The sequence below is a fragment of the Mizuhopecten yessoensis genome, unplaced genomic scaffold (assembly GCF_002113885.1).
Source record: "Mizuhopecten yessoensis strain PY_sf001 unplaced genomic scaffold, ASM211388v2 scaffold10917, whole genome shotgun sequence".
Lineage (NCBI taxonomy): Eukaryota > Metazoa > Mollusca > Bivalvia > Pectinida > Pectinidae > Mizuhopecten > Mizuhopecten yessoensis.
This window is the reverse complement of record NW_018408786.1, coordinates 804,743-826,363: the sequence shown is the minus strand read 5'-3', so window position 1 is coordinate 826,363 and position 21,621 is coordinate 804,743. Positions and strand designations below refer to the sequence as shown.

Genomic DNA, 21,621 nt, shown 5'->3' with positions numbered 1-21,621 from the left:
GCTAGTATGTCTCTGTGACACATGTCTACATGATAACGCTAGTATGTCTCTGTGACACATGTCTACATGATAATGCTAGTATGTCTCTGTGACACATGTCTACATGATAACGCTAGTATGTCTCTGTGACACATGTCTACACGATAACGCTAGGATACATACTAAGCATCGTGCTCCAGGTACGTGGGATCCATCAACTCTTTGACAATCTCCCTGAAAATAAAACACTTTGTTTAATAACTCACATCTGTAAGATTCTAAAACTCTGCCCAGAGGTAAAAATCACAACAATACACTGTAATAGCTGTAACTGACTTCTGTTTATAATCAGACATTACGATGATTTAACTTGTGAAGGTACTTTCATGTTGTTCTGGGTGACGGCACAGCTAGCATGCACACACTGAGGGAGGGGGCGAAGTAACCGGGTGCTGACCAAGTAAAGCACACAGCATCTGGGGGACGGTGACTGGATAAATCTAGCAGTTTATCTAAGGGATTTTTACCAGGTGATGGAGATGAAACATGTTTAAATCTATTTCATGGCCTTAATCATCTATTTTTTAATGTACTGTTTTAAACATTTTACTCCTTTAACCTTGAAACTCAGTCAGGATCATTCAACTGAATAAATCTGACAGTCCTCCATCACAGACAAATATTAGGACGTTTGGCCTCATGGTTCTGTAGCAGAAGCTGTTTCAGCTCTAACCCATTTGACCCCATGTGACCTTCAAAGTGAGTCAAAGTAATTCATTTAAACTCTTTACAAAGCCCTCCATCGCAACAACCTTTAGGATATCTAACATAAATCTTGAATCTCCGCCTTACAGTACTGAAGATGTTTGAAGTTTTTTTAAAATATTTAACACATGTGACCTTAAAAGTCAAGTGTGTCAAGGTAATTTCATGTAAGAAATCTGACAGCCCTCCACCAAAGCATGCTACAAGCTAAATATCATGACTCTATACCTTACCGCGTTATAGTTAAGTTCCGTAAAAATCATTTAACCCTTTCACCCCTATGTAACTTTAGTAGACTCTATCATGCATTGATCTGGATGAGTCCATTATGGTCTACAGTGGTGAAAGGGTTAACAGAAAAGTCGGATGGACTACAAGCACCACAACATTGTTTGTGCCATTGGTGAACTTAAGTACATGTTATATCCTTTATTTTGGCTAACCAATATTAAAAACCCAGGTCTGAATTTTGCCAATTCAATGCTACTTTCAGTTGGCATTTACAAACGGGCAAAGGTACAACACTGTGAAGTTTTGCACGATTATCCATCTAATTTTTATTTATTTATTTGAGAAGTAAGTGACAACTTCCCAAAGATTTCTATCTATTCAATTAAGGTACTGGTCTTTATCTTTCTGCCACATTTATAGTAAACCCCAAATCTGAGGTGGACTAATAGAATCTATCCCCTCTGTGTGACGAGGAGACAGAAACCTCAGCACTCTGGCCACCAAGCTATATAGCTGCATGAACTATAGGACATAATTGATATAATGTGACCCTGGTTATGCTGCACGATCCAAACCAAATTCGGTCAAAATTTGCCCAGCTGTTCTAGACTTGTAGTTTTTTACAGGTACAAGTTAATGGACAGGCAGACGATGGACATAGCATAATCTCACATTGCCCTTATGGCCAGGTGAGCTAAAGATTTATCAAATCTAAAAAATATATATTAAGTCTGATTTGAAGAAATAACGAAAAAGCAACGTAAGTAATAGATTCCCATTAATTTCATTAAATGAAACTAAATTTAATTTCAAACAATGCATCAGAAAAAAATCACCCCCACAACTGTGCAGCATTGTGATTGAAGATTTGAAAAATAGCATAGCCAAAAATGAAAGAAAAGAAATAAGTTGAAAAATTGAACAATTCTTCCACATGCTAGACTAAAGTTACATTGAAACTAGTGAGAAAAACATCCTACATTTATGTCCGGTCTTTCTCGATCAATACAAGAATTGGATGCTGACAGAAGCAGAGTCTCATAATGTAATTCTGAAAGTATTTACGGCAATCAGCTCAAGCTTGGTATATATTAACGTATTAAACACATTTTACAGAAGGTCGCGTCATAACTGGATGTTTGTTCCACACCTCTAAACAAACAAAACCAAACCTTATGACATGCGAACAAGTGTATCCTATTTGACCTACTGAGTGACCTCTAGCTTGGGAACTACATTCAGTGAATCTGACTAGGAAGTGCATGAAAACAAAGTTTAGTTTCTTTTTCAGCTGTGTTTTGAAAAGTGACATCATCTCAATTTTGCCTCTTTTTCACTTTGTACAGTAGAAGAATATATAACCAACCATACATTCTGTAACGGACGTCATCTCTCAGAAATTAACAATTCTTTTAAAAACCTTGATCAATGAGTTTCGATGCTAACTGCTTTACCCTTACCGTATTTACCCTCTAATAAGCCCAGGGGGCCAACACATAGTCTCTGACGCAAAGAAGCTAGGAAGGTCACAGGGCTTATTACAGGACAATGTTAATACTGTTAAATCACACTTGTTGCCATTTTTACTGAACTGCAGTAGCTATGGTTGAGCGTAATATTACAAGACATGGGGTTATTGCCAGATAGATTATGGTAGTAACTATTTTTCTAAACTTTATACAAAATGTGAAATTTTCATATTTATTGCTGCAAAGCAATGTTAGTGTCAATTCTTACCAAATCCCTGGATAAAAGATCATGAGGTGGGAGATTTTTTTTTCTATCATTACGTAAACATTGGGGGGGGGGGGGGGGGGTTACCAAAATTCTATCTTTTCATGTGGAATTTCCATATATCACTTATCTTCATATAAGAGAGCCTTTTGATTTGATGACTCAAACTCAATGTAGCAACAGCTAGTTTACACTTCTACATTATGAATCTTAAAATCACAAACTCAACATTTCCTGGTTCAGAATAGGACATTCTCAAAAACTTGCAGACTTAAAACACATACAGTATTATATTATGTTACTGTCAGCACTGCTTATAATATATACATATAAAAAGAAAGTAGGATCTGTAATGCAAATGAGCAATACACTGCACATACAAAGTGAAAGTAGGACCCATTTCCATAGAGGATTATGTCACGTGACTTAGAGACAGTGTACAAAGCTTGATTTGGAACAATACATATGTGTCGGAAGTGGAAGCAGAACTCTCCAGAACCAAACCTGTAAGCTGTTGGAATCCATCTGAAAATCAGAACTCATTATGTACCAGGTAAGTCTTTACTAGGTACCAGCTACGAAAAACATTAATTCTAAAGTAATGGGGAAATAACCTTGACCTATGATACATTAAATCATTACATATTCAGAACTTAGGTGCTCTTATCAATTAAACCATAACATGTTTAACATATCAATCTGAAATGTAGTGAGATATTACTGAAAATCATTTTGGAAAATTGATTTTAAATCTTGATGATGAGTTTTCAACCTAGATTGTGATATCTAAGACTGGATAATTAGTATTTTAGTTTGGATACTGACTTATTGTATACATAGAAGACTAAATATATCTAGTTATTGATTTAGATTCTAAACAATGAATTTCGGTACCGAATGATTGTGATTCCATGATAGAATGAATTTAGCTCCTGCATTTACTCATTAATTTCTTTAGTCAACCTTAAGATATCTGATCCTCTACTACTGGCCTCAGGACCGCAGCCTTTCTGATGAGTATAAAACCAATCTATTTCTGAGTTGACATATAAAATCAGTCCATTCCGAAAGATTCTACTTATTGCACCAAGATACATTGTAGTCATATCCTGTCAGTAAGAAGTCATGAAATGAATTTTTTTTTTTGGGGGGGGGAGGGACATTTATTTAAAAAATATATGCAGCTTCAAATAAAAAAAAAATATCATAATTTAAAACAAACTGAAGATTTGTTTTAATCCTTCTCAAGTTTTGACAATGTCTGATAGACGAACATTTTGCACTGTATTAACATTAAATGAAAATAAATACGATGTTTTTAATTATACATTATGATTCTACATGCATTTACTAATAATTATTTTATTTTATTAAAGAATCACATATTTCGTTCAAAAGTACATGGGAATTATCAGAGGGTTATATCAATGTCTCCAGCCAATCAATGAAAAGCCAATAGCAAATTAGTAAATGATTTTTCAATCGTATCATAAATGCAAACAAAGAGGCCCAGAGGGCCTGTATGGCTCACCTAGAAACTCATGGAATACAATACTGCAAATACTGACTCTGTCTCCCAGCATCAACCCTTCCCTTTTTGGGTCCCATCCCCCTTGTATACAATATTAACTCCCCTTGGCCCAAGGAACACATTTGGTTTAGATATTTTTTTCCTCATCAAAAAAGAATGATTTTAAGACTTTTACAAAATAGGGGGGGGGGGGGGGGGGATCATCATACCATCCATTATGCATACAACATTGTTGAACTCCCTTTGCCACAGGGTACTCTAAACCAAATTTGGTTAAAATCCTTCCATTCATACAGAAGTAGGATTTTAAACATTTATCCATAATGCTCTATTGGGCCTCTCCCAGTCACACCCTCCATTTATACAAAATTGATTCTCCTTTGACCAAGATTACTCTACATTAAACTTGGGTAATATCCATCCATTCATATGATAGAAAAAGGATTTTAACTATACAAAATGAACTCCCTTTGCCCAAAGATGCTCTGAAAAATATTTGGTTAAAATCCCTCCATTCATATAGAAGAAGGATTTAAGAGAATTTACCTAAATTTCCCTTATTGCCAGCCAGCACCTCTCTGCCCCAAGGGGACCAAAACACTCAATATATAGAATATTGATCCCCCTTTGCCCTCCGATGCTCCAGGCCAAATTTAATCAAAATCCACCAAGCCATTCAGGACTAGTAGCATTTTAAAGGATAAGTTGATGGATGAAAGGATGACGAACATTGCACAACAGCATAAAATCATCGGTCCTTCAGACCAGGTGAGCTAAAAATAGCATGTATCATATTATGAATATCTTGATCATCACTTTTAACTCACCCCAGCGATTCCACCTCATTTGCATGTAGGAAAGCCTGGTGGTCACAGTGGAGGACAAAAATCAGGGGAGCTAACAACTCATGCATGCCCTGAAAAAATAAAATACAAAATAAAATATAAACAAGCTGTATTACAGTGTAGTCATATAAAAACCATGCCAACTCATTTCTCACAAATTTCATTAAACCATTTCCCCTTAATTTGATTAAACTGTTTGCCTTTAAACTTAATTAAAATGTTCCCTCAAATTAAATTAGAGCCTTTCTCTCAAATTAAATTAAATTAAATTATTTCCGTAATTCAATTAAAATGTCATTTCTGAACAGTTCTTTTATCCAGTCAGTACATATAACCAACATTCATAATATTTCATATTACAACATAATTCTTTTTAACACTTTCACCCCTATGTAAACTTTAGTATACTCTACCATGCATTGATCTGGATGAGTCCATTATGGTCTACAGTGGTGAAAGGGTTAAAATACTGTTATCCTTAATTTTGATGGTTCAGGTAGACTATTGAATAATTGTTAAGGGGATTGGTCCACATTTGGTTGATCAATTTATTTTTAAATGCAATAAAGGAGGGTCAGGCCATAAATGAGTGCTCTCCGAACTGTTTTAAACAGATCAATTTAGAAATACGATTTTTTTTTTATCTATCATTAACATATAACAGTAGGAAGCATCAATTAACCATGCAATGTTTTAACTGTTTATTTAGATATCAGAGATCTTGGGTACAGTGAGTTGTATCTATACAAAATTCACATGTAAACTCTAACTTGAAATATCTGATAAGTTGAATTATCTAAAGGTGTATATATAGCTTTACTACACGATTTTTCAAAGCAATAGTCATTTAAGAAATTTAAATCATCATTTTTTCACAAAAAAAACCCAATGAATCTTAAGTTTATCAAATCAGTACCTAAAAAAAAGCTGGCTCCTACAACAGCGTGAAACCCATTAACCCTTTCACCCCTAGATAACTTTCGTAGATTCTACTATGTATTTATGGGGATGAGTCTATTGTGGACTATGGTGGTGAAAGGGTTAAGGTGATATGATATGTTCTCTTTACATGTATACAGGAAACAGATACAAAAAACAGTGTTCTTACATAATTCTCCTAAACAATCACAATATATTTTTTCAAATATTTTCTTCAGGTGGGGTACTATGGATTGCGTTTAGGTTCGTATAGCACAGCCAGTGAACGTTTATGTTTGAGTTTGCGATGACTAGCACGGTATATACTCTGCCACATTCATTATATGTTCACAAAGGTGACAGGGTACTCGCGGTACTCGTCATTGGAACGTCACACATATACATTTCACTGCTTGTACTATATGTACCTCTACACACAACGTATTACATTCACCCCCTATGTGTGGGCCATGATGTCACTGACCTGCGGAACTGTTTGTAATGAGGTACGGATGCTGTACCTGTTTGTACAGGATAGAAGTATGGGAGGGACTATAACAAAACAGATAACATATTACATTCACCCCCTATGTGTGGGCCATGATGCCACTGACCCGGGGAACTGTTTGTTATGAGGTACGGATGCTGTACCTGTTTGTACAGGATAGAAGTATGGGAGGGGCTATAACAAAACAGATAATGTATTACATTCACCCCCTATGTGTGGGCCATGATGCCACTGACCCGGTGAACTGTTTGTTATGAGGTACGTATGCTGTACCTGTTTGTACAGGATAAAAGTATGGGAGGGGCTATAACGAAACAGATAACGTATTACATTCACCACCTATGTGTGGTCGTGATGCCCCTGACCCGGGGAACTGTTTGTAATGAGGTACGGATGCTGTACCTGTTTGTGCAGGATAGAAGTATGGGAGGGGCCATAACAAAACAGATAACGTATTCCATTCCCCCCCTATGTGTGGTCGTGATGCCACTGACCCGGGGAACTGTTTGTAATGAGGTACGGATGCTGTACCTGTTTGTACAGGATAGAAGAATGGGCGCGGCTATAACAAAACAGCAGGTCTATCATCTGTTCCTGAAGCTCAGGGTTTTGAAAAAACTGAATCTCTGGAAAGCTACAGAACAAACGAAAAGAAAAAAAGAAAATAATGAAAAGCTTTAAATGAGAAATTACAACCATGCAACTCCTGAAAAAATATCACAGAATAAAATGATCATGGAAATTATTATGAAATGGGAAAAGCACGGAAAAACATATCTACAGGTACATGATTCATGCACAGTATCAGTGGCTGATCACAAGCAGCTCGGGGGGTTTCTTACAGCTTAATCTCACCATTTTTGCGATTTTTTCAAAATGTTTAATTTCTATTTTCATTTGGAAACACCCTGATCTGCCTGATCTCATTGAAACACAAATACAACTAATTTGCACACATATACATACTTAACACACATATACAGGCAGACTAGTGAGACAAACATACACTACTTTAACCCTTTCACCACTGTAGACCATAATGGACTCATCCATACCAATACATGGTAGAGTCTACTAAAGTTACATAAAGGTGAAAGGGTTAATACACAAACACACGACCAAAGACATTGACAAACTGCACATGCTGGTACATTTAAGAATTTCACTAAGTTTGATTGAAGCATAACACAAAATACAACCTCTAACATATTAAAATCACTATGCAGAGGAAACTCATTTTAAGGCCAAACAAAATATTGGTTATGTTTTGGCTTTCATGATTTCTGGAACCATTAGGTCTCTAGTTTGATGAGTTTCCATAGTGATTGCAATACAGATATTCCAGGGGCACCATACATGTACTGTATAAACACACAGCAGCCACAAACAGGCAGCGTATATACCAAGGTTGTTAAAGATACTGGAATTTGATGACCTTTCATTGAAAATTAATAACTTTGTATTTACATGCAAAATATAAAGCATGCAAATATTTTGCTCTTTTTGTAAAGTTACTTGGGTCAACGGGCTTTTAACTGTGCAGTTTAAATTTCACCTCCAAATCTGATCTAGGAACAAAACTGCCCACATTTTATCATGCAAATTGAAAGAAATTATTTCCACCTAGAAGTCATCTAAAGCAACTTTTGATATTTAACCCTTTCACCACTGTAGACCATAATGAACTCATCCATATCAATGCATGGTAGAGTCTATTTAAGTTACATAGGGGTGAAAGGGTTAAATAGTTTTTTAAAACTATTTCCCAAGGATGTCTTTTAAAACATTAACACATTTTATGACCATCCTTTACAATGGCAATTTCCAAAATGATGGGACATTAATTGGTGTTTGTGTTGTAACAGGTATGGTGCTCACTTAACCCTTTCACCCCTATGTAACTTTAGTAGACTCTGCCATACATTGATATGGATGAGTCCATTATGGTCTACTGTGGTGAAAGGGTTAAATACCGGGTAGTGTGAAGAATGTTACAAAGTCATTCAAACATACACAAGTGTCCATCAAAACTGATGAACCACATTCTAATGATAAAATACACTGTAACTTCTTTTGAATTCTTTTACACGGGTATATAAAAAAAAAAAATCCAAAACAACTGGTACATCTGGAAGTAAATGATGTTCCCCTGTCGAACAAATTATGATTCCAAACAGAGAGCTGTCAGCGCCACCTGGTGATGACAACCTTGAGATCAAAGTCATTGGTTCAATGATGAGTGTTTTTAATAATTCTTTTTGTACAGACTTCTGAAATTATTGAAAGAACAATTTTTTGGGATGGACACATTTAATTTACATTCCCTTGTTAAGAAAATTCAAAAGACTTTTGCTTAAAATGAATGAAAGAATGATAGAAAGACTACAGTAGTGAGAGAAACAAGGAACAACATCGGGATCACCTGTCGGTAGGAAATCTCAGTGTTAATCTTTGCATAGATGAAAAGAACATCCACCATGAGGTTCCGCACTTGATTGGACTGAAAAAACGCAATCCTTGGATAGCTGTAAGACGGAGAATGTGTGTTAGTGACTAGTCACATGTACATCGTATCAGTAACAGCAACAACTGTAAAATATATACAGCTGTTCAAGTTTTGCTCAAGCTGGAAAACATTATTGACCAATTCAAAAAGGAGCAAAGTGTAAAATTGCTTTCAAAATATAATCACCAAAAAAAATAATGACCATTTTGTTACATGATGGCACAATCTATGAAGCAGAAATAAAGATGCAATATCATAATTTTTCATTTTCTTTTTGTGAAAGTTGATCCAATTTTCTCTTTACCCAACTTTCCTCTTTGGTGTACATATTAACCCTTTCACCCCTAGGTTACTTCAGTAGACTCTACCATGCATTTATCTGGATGAGTCCATTATGGTCTATAGTGGTGAAAGGGTTAAAACAGGATAAAAGTGATGACCAAATCTTGAACACAGTTAAAATGACATATAAAATATAATGAGACAAGGCAACAAATTAAGGTAACACACAACATATAACTGATCAAAGACTTAAACATGATACAATTGTTAGTATTCATTCAAATCATTCTACTCACAGCTTAACAAGCTACAAATACTTCTCGAGTCTGCATTTACAAATTATACACTTACTTAATGAATATCATAAGACTCTTTAATGCCTAGGGGTGTAAGACAGGGAAATTCCACCCGAGGGGTTTTCAAATTTGGTAAAACCCGAGGCTTTGCCGAGTGTTTTGCCAAATTTGAAAATCCTGAGGGTGGAAGTTCCATATTCTACACCCTTGGGCATGAAAGAGTATTTTTCTCTCATTCCAACCATCAGAATAAACTCAGAAACCATGAATATGCATTTGGACTGGCCACCATTTTGAAAATATCAATTTTCCCCCTGAGTTTTTTTAGACGAAAACGAATCAGCAAGCAAGATTAAGCATATCCCATATTTGCAAACAATGTTTGCCCAGAAAAATTAATCACATTTTTCTAATGTGTATGGTAAATTTATCGTGAAAGGTTTAATTTCATCACGTCGCCTTTTCCGCATTGCGGCATCGGAGCCTAGGGTGAGACAAGGAAATCTCACACCGGTAAAAGTGTGGATACACCTATCCAGGGTAAGAGAAAGAAGTTTCCTACACCCCTTTCTTACCCTTACACACAGAGAAATGAGAGAAAAACTCTTTCATCAATATTTTAATGATTATTAGATGAAAACAAAATCATTAAAACAAATAATAGAAGACCTCAGACTATGTAGATAGCTGACATCTCCGAACAAAGGGAAGCTAGATGTACTTATTACATATATCTTTTGTTTTTATATTTATATTCACTTCCAATTTATGTACATTGATATAGCATATAGATATTATCATTATCTATGAAACAAATACCAGAACCTTCTAAAATTTCATAAATAATGAAATTAAAATAACTTCAAACTAGAAATCAATTGTCACAGATATTATATAATCAATTCTGTATTTATTACCTAATATATCAGTGAGTTTCAGCTCAAATAAATTTATCTATAGAACTGTTTATCTCCTTTATTTCATGGATGCATCATGTTAGCTGTATTCTTGGTCGGAATAAATATTCTAAATATAAACCCAGCAAAATGTGTTGTTCCAGATCTTCTGAGAGAGTTATTTCGGACTATTGACTAATAAAGGTGTATGTTACATGGAATATTTACACCATAATAGAGTTCCAGAAACTGAACCGTAAAAGTTCAACCTGGTGAATTAAGAGGGCTAGTATACAGTATAGAAATGAACTGTCTGGCAAGAACAGTTTTTGTTAAGACTTACGTGCGAATCACATCCTGCTTAATGGTCAATCTCAGCTCATTGTCCAAGAAGAACTGGTTCCATGGACTCTGGAAGTGTACAAGTTTTTACATATCTTATACTGTTTCATCAACTTATCTTATACTGTTTCATCAACTTATCTTATAACTGTTCCATCAACTTATCTTATACTGTTCCATCAACTTATCTTTACTGTTCCATCAACTTATCTTTACTGTTTCATCAACTTATCTTATACTGTTCTATCAACTTATCTTATACTGTTTCATCAACTTATCTTTACTGTTTCATCAACTTATCTTATACTGTCCCATCAACTTATCTTTTACTGTTTCATCAACTTATCTTTACTGTTTCATCAACTTATCTTATACTGTCCCATCAACTTATCTTTTACTGTTTCATCAACTTATCTTTACTGTTTCATCAACTTATCTTATACTGTCCCATCAACTTATCTTATACTGTTTCATCAACTTATCTATACTGTTCCATCAACTTATCTTATACTGTCCCATCAACTTATCTTTTACCGTTTCATCAACTTATCTTTACTGTTTCATCAACTTATCTTATACTGTCCCATCAACTTATCTTATACTGTTTCATCAACTTATTTTTACTGTTTCATCAACTTATCTTATACTGTTTCATCAACTTATCTTATACTATTCCATCAACTTTCAGTTTGGCTTTGACCATTAAAATGTTCCATGACTCGGTGACATTTTTATGACATGACACCAAACATTTTGTCGGCACTAAGGCGAATATTACACTTTCATCTCCTTGTTCATTCTATCAATATTTTGCTAATGACGTCTAAGAAAACAGGTATTGGCTTTTGAGGCAAAATGGAAACACGCTTTAGTTGCTGAATATTTCCCATGGAAACTGTGATTCATGAATGTTTGAATTAATGATTTTCAGGACCATTGCACTGATTTTTATGATTGTAAACAAAACAGTTTCATTAAAACACATTCTATGATATATCAAAAAATGCCCTACCTCTTCGGCCTGATCCAGAGGGTTATACACTAAGGAATGCCTTACCTTGTCGGCTTGAGACAAAGGGTTATATACACTAAGGAATGACCTCCCTCGTCGGCCTGACACAGAGGGTTATACACTGTGGAATGACCTCCCTCGTCGGCCTGAGAAAGAGGGTTATACAATAAGGAATGCCTTATCTCGTCGGCCTGAGACAGGGTTATACATTAAGGAATGCCCTACCTCATCGGCATGAGACAGAGGGTTATACACTGTGGAATCCCCTTACTTGTCCGCCTGAGACGGAGGGTACGTTATACACTAAGGAATGCCTTACCTCGTCAGCCTGAGAAAGAGGGTTATACAATAAGGAATGCCCTACCGCGTCGGCCTGAGACAGAGGGTTATACACTGTGGAATCCCCTACCTCTGTGGCCTGAGACAGAGGGTTATACACTGTGGAATCCCCTACCTCTGCGGCCCGAGACAGAGGGTTATACACTGTGGAATGCCTTACCTTGTCATCCTGAGAAAGAGGGTTATTCAATAAGGAATGCCTTACCTCGTCGGCCTGAGACAGAGGGCTATACACTAAGGAATGCCCTACCTCGTCGGCCTGAGACAGAGGGTTATATACACTGTGGAATGCCTTACCTCGTCATCCTGAGAAAGAGGGGTATACAATAAGGAATGCCTTACCTCGTCGGCCTGAGACAGAGGCCTATACACTAAGGAATGCCTTACCTTGTCATCCTGAGAAAGAGGGGTATACAATAAGGAATGCCTTACCTCGTCGGCCTGAGACAGAGGGTCATACACTAAGGAATGCCCTACCTCGTCGGCCTGCGACAGAGGGTTATACACTGTGGAATGCCTTACCTCGTCATCCTGAGAAACAGGGTTCTACAATAAGAAATGCCTTACCTCGTCGGCCTGAGACAGAGGGCTATACACTAAGGAATGCCCTACCTCGTCGGCCTGAGACAGAGGGATATACACTGTGGAATGCCTTACCTCGTCATCCTGAGAAAGAGGGGTATACAATAAGGAATGCCTTACCTCGTCGGCCTGAGACAGAGGGCTATACACTAAGGAATGCCCTACCTCGTCGGCCTGAGACAGAGGGTTATATACACTGTGGAATGCCTTACCTCGTCATCCTGAGAAAGAGGGGTATACAATAAGGAATGCCTTACCTCGTCGGCCTGAGACAGAGGCCTATACACTAAGGAATGCCTTACCTTGTCATCCTGAGAAAGAGGGTTATACACTAAGGAATGCCTTACCTCGTCGGCCTGAGTAAGAAGGTTATACAATAAGGAATGCTCTACCTCGTCAGCCTGAGACAGAGGGTTATACACTAAGGAATGCCTTACCTCGTCGGCCTGAGAAAGAGGGTTATACAATAAGGAATGCTCTACCTCGTCAGCCTGAGACAGAGGGTTATACACTGTGGAATGCCTTGCCTCGTCATCCTGAGAAAGAGGGTTATACACTAAGGAATGGCTTACCTCGTCGGCCTGAGACAGAGGGTTATACACTCAGGAATGCCCTACCTCGTCGGCCTGAGACAGAGGGTTATTCACTAAGGAATGCCTTACCTCGTCGGCCTGAGATAGAGGGGTATACACTGTGGAATGCCTTACCTCGTCATCCTGAGAAAGAGGGTTATACAATAAGGAATGCCTTACCTCGTCGGCCTGAGACAGAGGGCTATACACTAAGGAATGCCTTACCTTGTCATCCTGAGAAAGAGGGTTATACAATAAGGAATGACTTGCCTCGTCGGCCTGAGACAGAGGGTTATACACTGAGGAATGCCTTACCTCGTCGGCCTGAGACAGAGGGCTATACACAAAGGAATGCCTTACCTTGTCATCCTGAGAAAGAGGGGTATACAATAAGGAATGCCTTACCTCGTCGGCCTGCGACAGAGGGCTATACACTAAGGAATGCCCTACCTCGTCGGCCTGAGACAGAGGGTTACACACTGTGGAATGCCTTACCTTGTCATCCTGAGAAAGAGGGTTATACAATAAGGAATGACTTGCCTCGTCGGCCTGAGACAGAGGGTTATACACTAAGGAATGCCTTACCTCGTCATCCTGAGAAAGAGGGTTATACAATAAGGAATGCCCTACCTCTTCGGCCTTAGACAGAGGGTTATACACTAAGGAATGCCCTACCTCTTCGGCCTAAGACAGAGGGTTATACACTAAGGAATGCCCTACCTCTTCGGCCTGAGACAGAGGGTTATTCACTAAGGAATGCCCTACCTCTTCGGCCTTAGACAGAGGGTTATACACTAAGGAATGCCCTACCTCTTCGGCCTGAGAGAGAGGGTTATACACTGTGGAATGCCTTACCTCTTCGGCCTAAGACAGAGCGTTATTCACTAAGGAATGCCCCCCCTCTTCGGCCTGAGACAGAGGGGTATTGACAACCAAGTAGGACACCGAGTGATCCACAGCTTTCCGAGGGTTTATAATCAGCTGAAATAAATAAAAAATACCTCAATCAAGGACTACAACTCTGATTGGTGCAGACTTACAATGTGTCTGAGAAAGAGGGTTATATACTAAGGAATGCCTTACCTCTTCGGCCTAAGACAGAGCGTTATTCACTAAGGAATGCCCTCCCTCTTCGGCCTGAGACAGAGGGGTATTGACAACCAAGTCTGACACCGAGTGTTATACAATAAGGAATGCTCTACCTCTTCGGCCTTAGACAAAGGGTTATACACTAAGGAATGCCTTACCTCGTCGGCCTGAGACAGAGGGTTATTGACAACCAAGTCGGACACCGAGTGATCCACAGCTTTCCGAGGGTTTATAATCAACTGAAATAAATAAAAAATACCTCAATCAAGGACTACAACTCTGATTGGTGCAGACTTACAATGTGTAGACCCTTTTAATATTTTCTAAATGTTTTACGTTGTCATGATAAAAATCTGAAAATGATGAAATATTGTCTTTGATTCTTTTAACAAAATATTTTGTGATTTTTAACTGAAAAGGAACACTTAATTCTTCATTTACTCCAGTTTCCTTTATAGTTTTGAGTGTATACCTTCCTCTTCAGGTCGTCGTACTTGGCTCGCCACTCCCTTATTTTGGGGATCCACCTCCCCATATCCTCTGGTATCACTTCTAAAAACACCTGGAAAATTAAAGATATAATATAATATAAACTTCATTTATTTTACAACAATTATGAAACAAGTTATTTCAACTTATATTAATCACTCTTGTTGGCCCGGATGTTGGGGTTGGGGGGGTCTTGTTGTGGGAGGAAACTGGAGTACCCGGAGAAAACCCACGTGGTCGGGCAGGTGACCCCAACCTTTTCACGTCCGATCGGTGTACGAAACCTGGTAGCCTTGGTGAAAGGCAAGGGCGCTATCCACTGCACCACCCGATCACCCAAATTAAAGGTACATGTTAGTTATAAGACAATCACCGAGTTTGAATTACAGCGTTGTTGATACTTCAGTATGCTGTACACATATGTATATATATCTCGCCCATCCCTGACCTCCACCACACTTCCGCCTTAACGGAAATAGAGCTTAACACTGAGTCTTACCAAGAAATGGAGCTATAAACACAGAGCCTAACCAAAGTCAGTGAAGCAGAAAATATAGGCCACAGTGACCTGCATTTGATATATACATATAGTACTTCACAAGATCTATCTACATAGAAAGCTTGATGACTGTTGGATCTCTAGCCCTTTCACCCCTATGTAACTTTAGTAGACTCTGCCATGCATTGATATGGATGAGTCCATTATGGTCTACAGTGGTGAAAGGGCTAGTATTAGAGCAATGGAGCATATCACAAAGTCTAATAAAGCCTAACACTATGTGACAGGGCATGATTAAGATATACATCAAAGTTTATGTTACCATACATAGATCAAGGTTCCCAAATTACTCAATTCTTTTTGAAGTTTTTACATGACATGAACTTTATCAAAGTTTTAAAATGACAACCTGACAACTAAAAAAGTCTGTTCCTCACAATCACAGCAACCATATTATTTTTTATACTGACTGGTGTAAAACAAATGTCATCTGACGAACAATACTTTTTGTAAACAGTATCTTTTATGCTTACCTTCCAACAGATGCTCCTGAATCGACTGCTCCTCAGGTTTCCCGTCATAGCAAGCGCTCGTAACAATCGACGGTAATTTGGTTTGGTAAACAGTTTATCCCACTCCATCCTGTTTAAACCAAAAAACGTGACAGAAAAAATAATATACCAAACAGATTTGTAAAATTTAAATGTAGCAAGAAAAAGAAGTGGAAGTAAAAAAAAAATGAATATTTTAACGAAATTTTAGTAAAATCACAAAAACACACGATGTTAACGTTTAAATTTTTGAAAGAGAGAGTTTTGTGTTTACTTATAACTATTGGACAGATAAGTTTAATACAGACAAATTAATTCAGGCAAATTTGCATACCTTGGTAAGACAGATTTGATACATACTTATATTCCTTGGTAAGTAAAGGTTAAAGACAAACCCAAAGTGTGTTAGAGATATAAGTTAAGTCAACATATATACCCACATGCATTGAAGAGACTGCTGACTCCCAAGGGTTCTACGTCCCCGAAGTCATACTTATATTCCTTGGTAAGTAAAGATTAACAACAAACCCAAAGTGTCTTAGCTATATAAAGTGATAAGTTTAGTCAACATACCCGTATGCATTGGAGAGACTGCTGACTCCCAAGGGTTCTACGTCCCCGAAGTCCATACTTATATTCCTTGGTAAGTAAAGATTAACAACAAACCCAAAGTGTCTTAGCTATATATAGTGATAAGCTTAGTCAACATACCCGTATGCATTGGAGAGACTGCTGACTCCCAAGGGTTCTACCTCCCCGAAGTCCCATGACCCTGTGTCCAGATTGTCTTTACTGGCGAGTCTTTTTGTGTTGTTGTTGTCACCATTTACAACCTCTGGACTGCTATCTGTAAAACAGAACCACGGAAATTAGTTAAAATAAACTTTTTGTTCACCTTCAGGTATTAACTCATTCACCCCTGAACTTTCATAATGAACTATTCCAACCATCGAATTGGAAGCGTTCAAATGTGTCTTCAGGGGTGAATGAGTTAACAGTAAATCATGAATTTTAACAAGGGTACAGTGTTGTTAGCTGTAAGACAATGAAGTGTTAACAAGTGTTATTCAACCTATGCATTTCGAGTCATCATGACCAGTAAATGTTTAAATTTCAGGTTGACAGTTGTATTCACACATAGATAACTTTAATATGTGACTGTTCAGCTCCTTTTTCCAAAGAATTAGCATTAAAATCTAAGGTGAAATACAGGCACGGAAGGGTAACAGTGACAAACCTAGTACTGCTTACAAATATGAAGCTCAACTTTTCATTTCTTTAATTTTCTTAAGTAACCTTTTTGACAACTCATACGTCTTACAATAAATTTGGACAAAGTTACAAAGTCTTCATAGCATTTGAATGAAAATGAGTTCTGATGCTAATAATATAAGCCCGTCCATATTTATTACAGTTTGGAAGAAATTCCATTACTGTCCTGTAATATGCCCACTCCCTATACTTTGTGTCAAGATCGAGATTATGTACTGGGCCCCTGGTCTTATTGCAGGGAAACTGTGTAACAGTTATGTAGCTCCTTATATATAAATACTTGACAAAAACATCATTGTTTAACAAATTTTACATTAATGAGAGTCAGTGTCAGAGTGTCTATGAAAATGAAAAAAAACCACCTGTATGAGTTTCCAAACCCTGATCCAATGATGGAAACTAGCTATATATAGGCCTATGTATACATACAGGTACATCATACCCACATTATTCCATCATTATAGTTTGTGTGGGAAAATTACGTCGTTTTTTCAAAAGAGTTATGACGTTACTCTCACAAACAAATGTCATAACAATCAATACCTGCTCACAAGAGCAGATAACTCTGCAATACGAAAAGACGGAATACCCATTCGGGCCCAATTATCTGGGAATTCTATTTCTTCGGTCTAATTACAGGTAGTATAGCTGTAACAAACTGTACCGTCTGTATCCATGTCTCCAAATTGGTCCATTGTGCTGAGAATATCCTCCTTGGTAGGGGGCACCTTCCCACACGTCGGCATCTGGTCATGTGACTTAGGTTTGTTTCCTGATCGTAACCTATTTATCATTTTATCAAATGACTACCAATCCTCCATCTGAAATAGAAAACAGGGACTTAACTGACAAAACAGGCATTAAGTTACAGAAAAACAACAATCTTGTCAATCAAGTTCAGGCCAATGGCAATAATTTAGACAAATACATGCAGTATCAAATATTTAATGTTGAATCAATACTGCCTTCATCAGTCTGTTTACAAATTATTAAGTGAAACAAGATTAATTCTGAAAGAGAAGAAAGTTCCAGAAAAATTATTGCCAGTATTGTACAAGATTAAAAACTACCTATACATCTTCTTTTTAAATGTGTTTCCTTACACCGTGTCTCTTATCTAGTTCAGTTAGTCAGAAACCTGTATATATCAAACCCTGTATTAGTCAGACCTCGGTCTAAATCAAACTTACCAAGATACGATATATTTCACCATTAACATATAAAAGTTTGATAAAACTTACTAGTATTGCATATCAATAAGAATTTTAAAGGATGCATTCCAATCGTTAAATAATACATATGTATATATGTATCTTTAAAATTCAGTTTAAATTTTGCAAAACACTTTACAAAGAACCTTCACATTTATTATTTATTTGAGTGTATATTTTGTAGACCGGACTTCAGCTTTTGTTTCGATCCATATACTGTTTTATACAGAAATCCATCTAATGCTGTCCTTGTTATCACTTTGTGGCGAATTATTAAACACCTAACTTCTGGTTCAGGTGAAACCGCGAAGGACATCTCATGATCACCAGCACTGAATGCTCTGTCAATTTAACAGAAGAGTAGCTAAATGGTAAACTTTGCTCCCAGATAAACTACAGGCTTTCTTCATGTCATGGATAACATCATCCAATCAAAATATTCATGTCATGGATTACATCATCCAATCAAAATATTCATGTCATGGATTACATCATCCAATCAAAATCTTCATGTCATGGATTACATCATCCAATCAAAATATTCATGTCATGGATTACATCATCCAATCAAAATATTCATGTCATGGATTACATCATCCAATCATAATCTTCATGTCATGGATTACATCATCCGATCAAAATCTTCATGTCATGGATTACATCATCCAATCAAAATCTTCATGTCATGGATTACATCATCCAATCAAAATCTTTTTGTCATACTTTACATCATCCAATCAAAATCTTAATGTCATACATTACATCATCCAATCAAAATCTTAATGTCATACATAACATCATCCAATCAAATTCTCCCATTTACACCAATAAGATGGAGTACTTTGGTACAGTTTGATAGTGTTTTCATGGATTTTGCGAATAGTTTAGTTCCTGGTAGTTTATTTGTTAAGGTTTAATATCAAGCTAGATTTTAACTCTAACAAGCTTCTCCTGGACACTGAATCAACATTTCAATAAATTAATACCTTTTACATCAGATAGCCAAGCTTCCCACAGGCCATGACGTCACATTTGATCAAATATCTTTTACAGAAAATCATGTCAAGCTTCCCACAGTCAATGACTTCGTATTTGATCAAATACCTTTGACAGCAGATAGTCAAGCTTCCCACAGGCCATGACGTCACATTTGATCAAATACCTTTTACAGAAAATCATGTCAAGCTTCCCACAGACCATGACTTTATATTTGATCAAATACCTTTAACTTTAAGTGCAGCTACAGAACATAATGACACATGTAGAATTAGTCATGCACTTAGTCAGACAGATGATTGATTAAACACAATGGCTGTTTAGTTAATTAGTGCAACAGTGGAAATTTATTTCTAATCAAAACCAAGTGACAAATAATCAGTAAAATGTCATCAAGAATCGACAATGTGTCTATATATATCTGTCCCTTAATTGCATTCATAATGACAGTATTCATTAACAACAATTTGGCAATGCTTTTTCTTCTGTCAGACTAAAGATCAGTTTGGTTTAGTTAAGTTTTACATCATATTAACAGCTATGGTCATTAAAGGACCAGCCAGGTTTGGTGTTGAAGAAAAATGGAATATCCCGCAAGACCCACCAACCTGCGGCAAGTACCTGGCGCCTGTCCAACACAAGTCTTGAACCCGCGAACCAGTGATGGAGGCCATTTAGCGACCATGGATAGTCAGACACCTAAACAAATCGGCCACCACGGCCAGCTTTAAACATCAGTCTTTTTAAGAAATTTTCATGAGAATGGCCCTTACAAAATACCCAGGCATTAGTCATCAAAAATATATGTGGCATTTGAAGAATTTTTTGTTATCACATTTGAGTATGTTAACATTTATTCTGGTACAAAATATTGTTTTTTAATAACAATCAACAATTTGTGGAATATGCAATCTAGCCACAGCATTAAAATTCTGTTTTAAATTATTCTGCCAACCTGACATTTTGATGGTACATGTCAATGCTGATTACAAAACCCAACAGAATAAGCCTGTCCATGTGTGTGTTATATAAGGCCACTGAGACAGGGTAGCTGCGTTTTGATCACGACTTGCCATGTAAAAGTGACATGTTCTGAGCCAACCGACAGTATCACAGTAGACAGTTTCTCCCAAATGATAAAACAAAAGGATTTTTTTTTTGTAGTTTGCTGTCAATCTTTGTAAGCTAGCAAAATTGTGCACGAAATCAAATGCATTGTAGATTTGGAGCTGAATGTTGTTCTGATTATATAAATCAGTAGAAACTCTGAGATTAGTCACAAATGATACATACCAACGATGTCACAAATTTGTTTACACTTCCACTCTATTGTTATGTCGCAGACATTTTCGAACAATGTATAGAATATTTCAGTTGAAGAGTTGACACGGGAACCTGAATGCTGACTAGTCATATCACCAGATATGAATTTCTGCTGCATTAAGCACTTTTCAGAAAAATACAGAATTGCTTCAGAACGTTATCTAATAAAGGGATTATGAATCAGAGAATTTTTTTTATTGACTCAAACCTAATCACAATATTTATAGTATTCATTGAACAAACAAGAAAATTACTGATAAACAACCACATCTGTTTTTAGCAATATAAAGGAAATAAGCATTAAAATGATATGACCTTTACCCATTGTTGTGATATATTGACGTAAGGGGTAAAGATATGAAAGTTGCATGTGGAACGTTTTTTCAGTCACCTTATTTATAAATCAATCTTTGAATACAGAAGTCATGATATGGACAGGGATACCCTAAGGATTTGACATTTGATCCCTGGCTTGAACTTGAATATATAAACCTGAAAGTTATAAGGGACAGACCATCACATCAAGATAAAATAAACAAGAGGCCCATGGGCCTTAACGGTCACCTGATATATTTATACAGAGAGTTGATTTTGTTTTTAACATGAACAGAAATATTATTCAAAGTGACAAAAAACAATAAAACCACCTTACTCAATATCTAGCATACAGATTTCAGACTAAAAAGGATTTGAAACTAGCACCTCTGATTCTTAGCAAGGAAAATGAAGAAATTTTAGCACACTGACTCCTTTGAGCCCCACCCTACAGCCCTTGGGGGTAGGGCTGGCTCAAAATTTTCAAAGTATCAAACTGTCAATTCAAGGTTATAATTCCAATCAAGTTATTAACATG

The 21,621-nt window shown here is 36.9% G+C and overlaps 1 protein-coding gene across 9 annotated transcripts in view; it reads right to left on the bottom strand.

Annotated features, from left to right (window-relative positions):
* The window catches only part of LOC110463575 (TBC1 domain family member 5-like), a 60,800-nt gene that overhangs the window by 16,797 nt on the left and 22,382 nt on the right, over positions 1-21,621 (bottom strand). For 6 of the 9 annotated variants that reach the window (XM_021518279.1, XM_021518285.1, XM_021518286.1 and 3 more), the window contains 10 exons: positions 17,903-18,059; positions 16,678-16,813; positions 15,949-16,057; positions 14,900-14,989; positions 14,586-14,666; positions 10,835-10,902; positions 7,043-7,145; positions 5,068-5,156; positions 3,214-3,234; positions 163-213 (listed from right to left, as the gene is read on the bottom strand). In XM_021518279.1, the coding sequence (XP_021373954.1) occupies positions 163-213; positions 3,214-3,234; positions 5,068-5,156; positions 7,043-7,145; positions 10,835-10,902; positions 14,586-14,666; positions 14,900-14,989; positions 15,949-16,057; positions 16,678-16,813; positions 17,903-18,032 (878 nt within the window). In that variant the 5' untranslated portion in view covers positions 18,033-18,059. Of the gene's footprint in view, positions 1-162; positions 214-3,213; positions 3,235-5,067; positions 5,157-7,042; positions 7,146-10,834; positions 10,903-14,585; positions 14,667-14,899; positions 14,990-15,948; positions 16,058-16,677; positions 16,814-17,902; positions 18,060-20,053; positions 20,135-21,621 lie in introns of those variants that run through there. The other 3 variants (XM_021518284.1, XM_021518288.1, XM_021518282.1) reach the window with 2 other exon arrangements.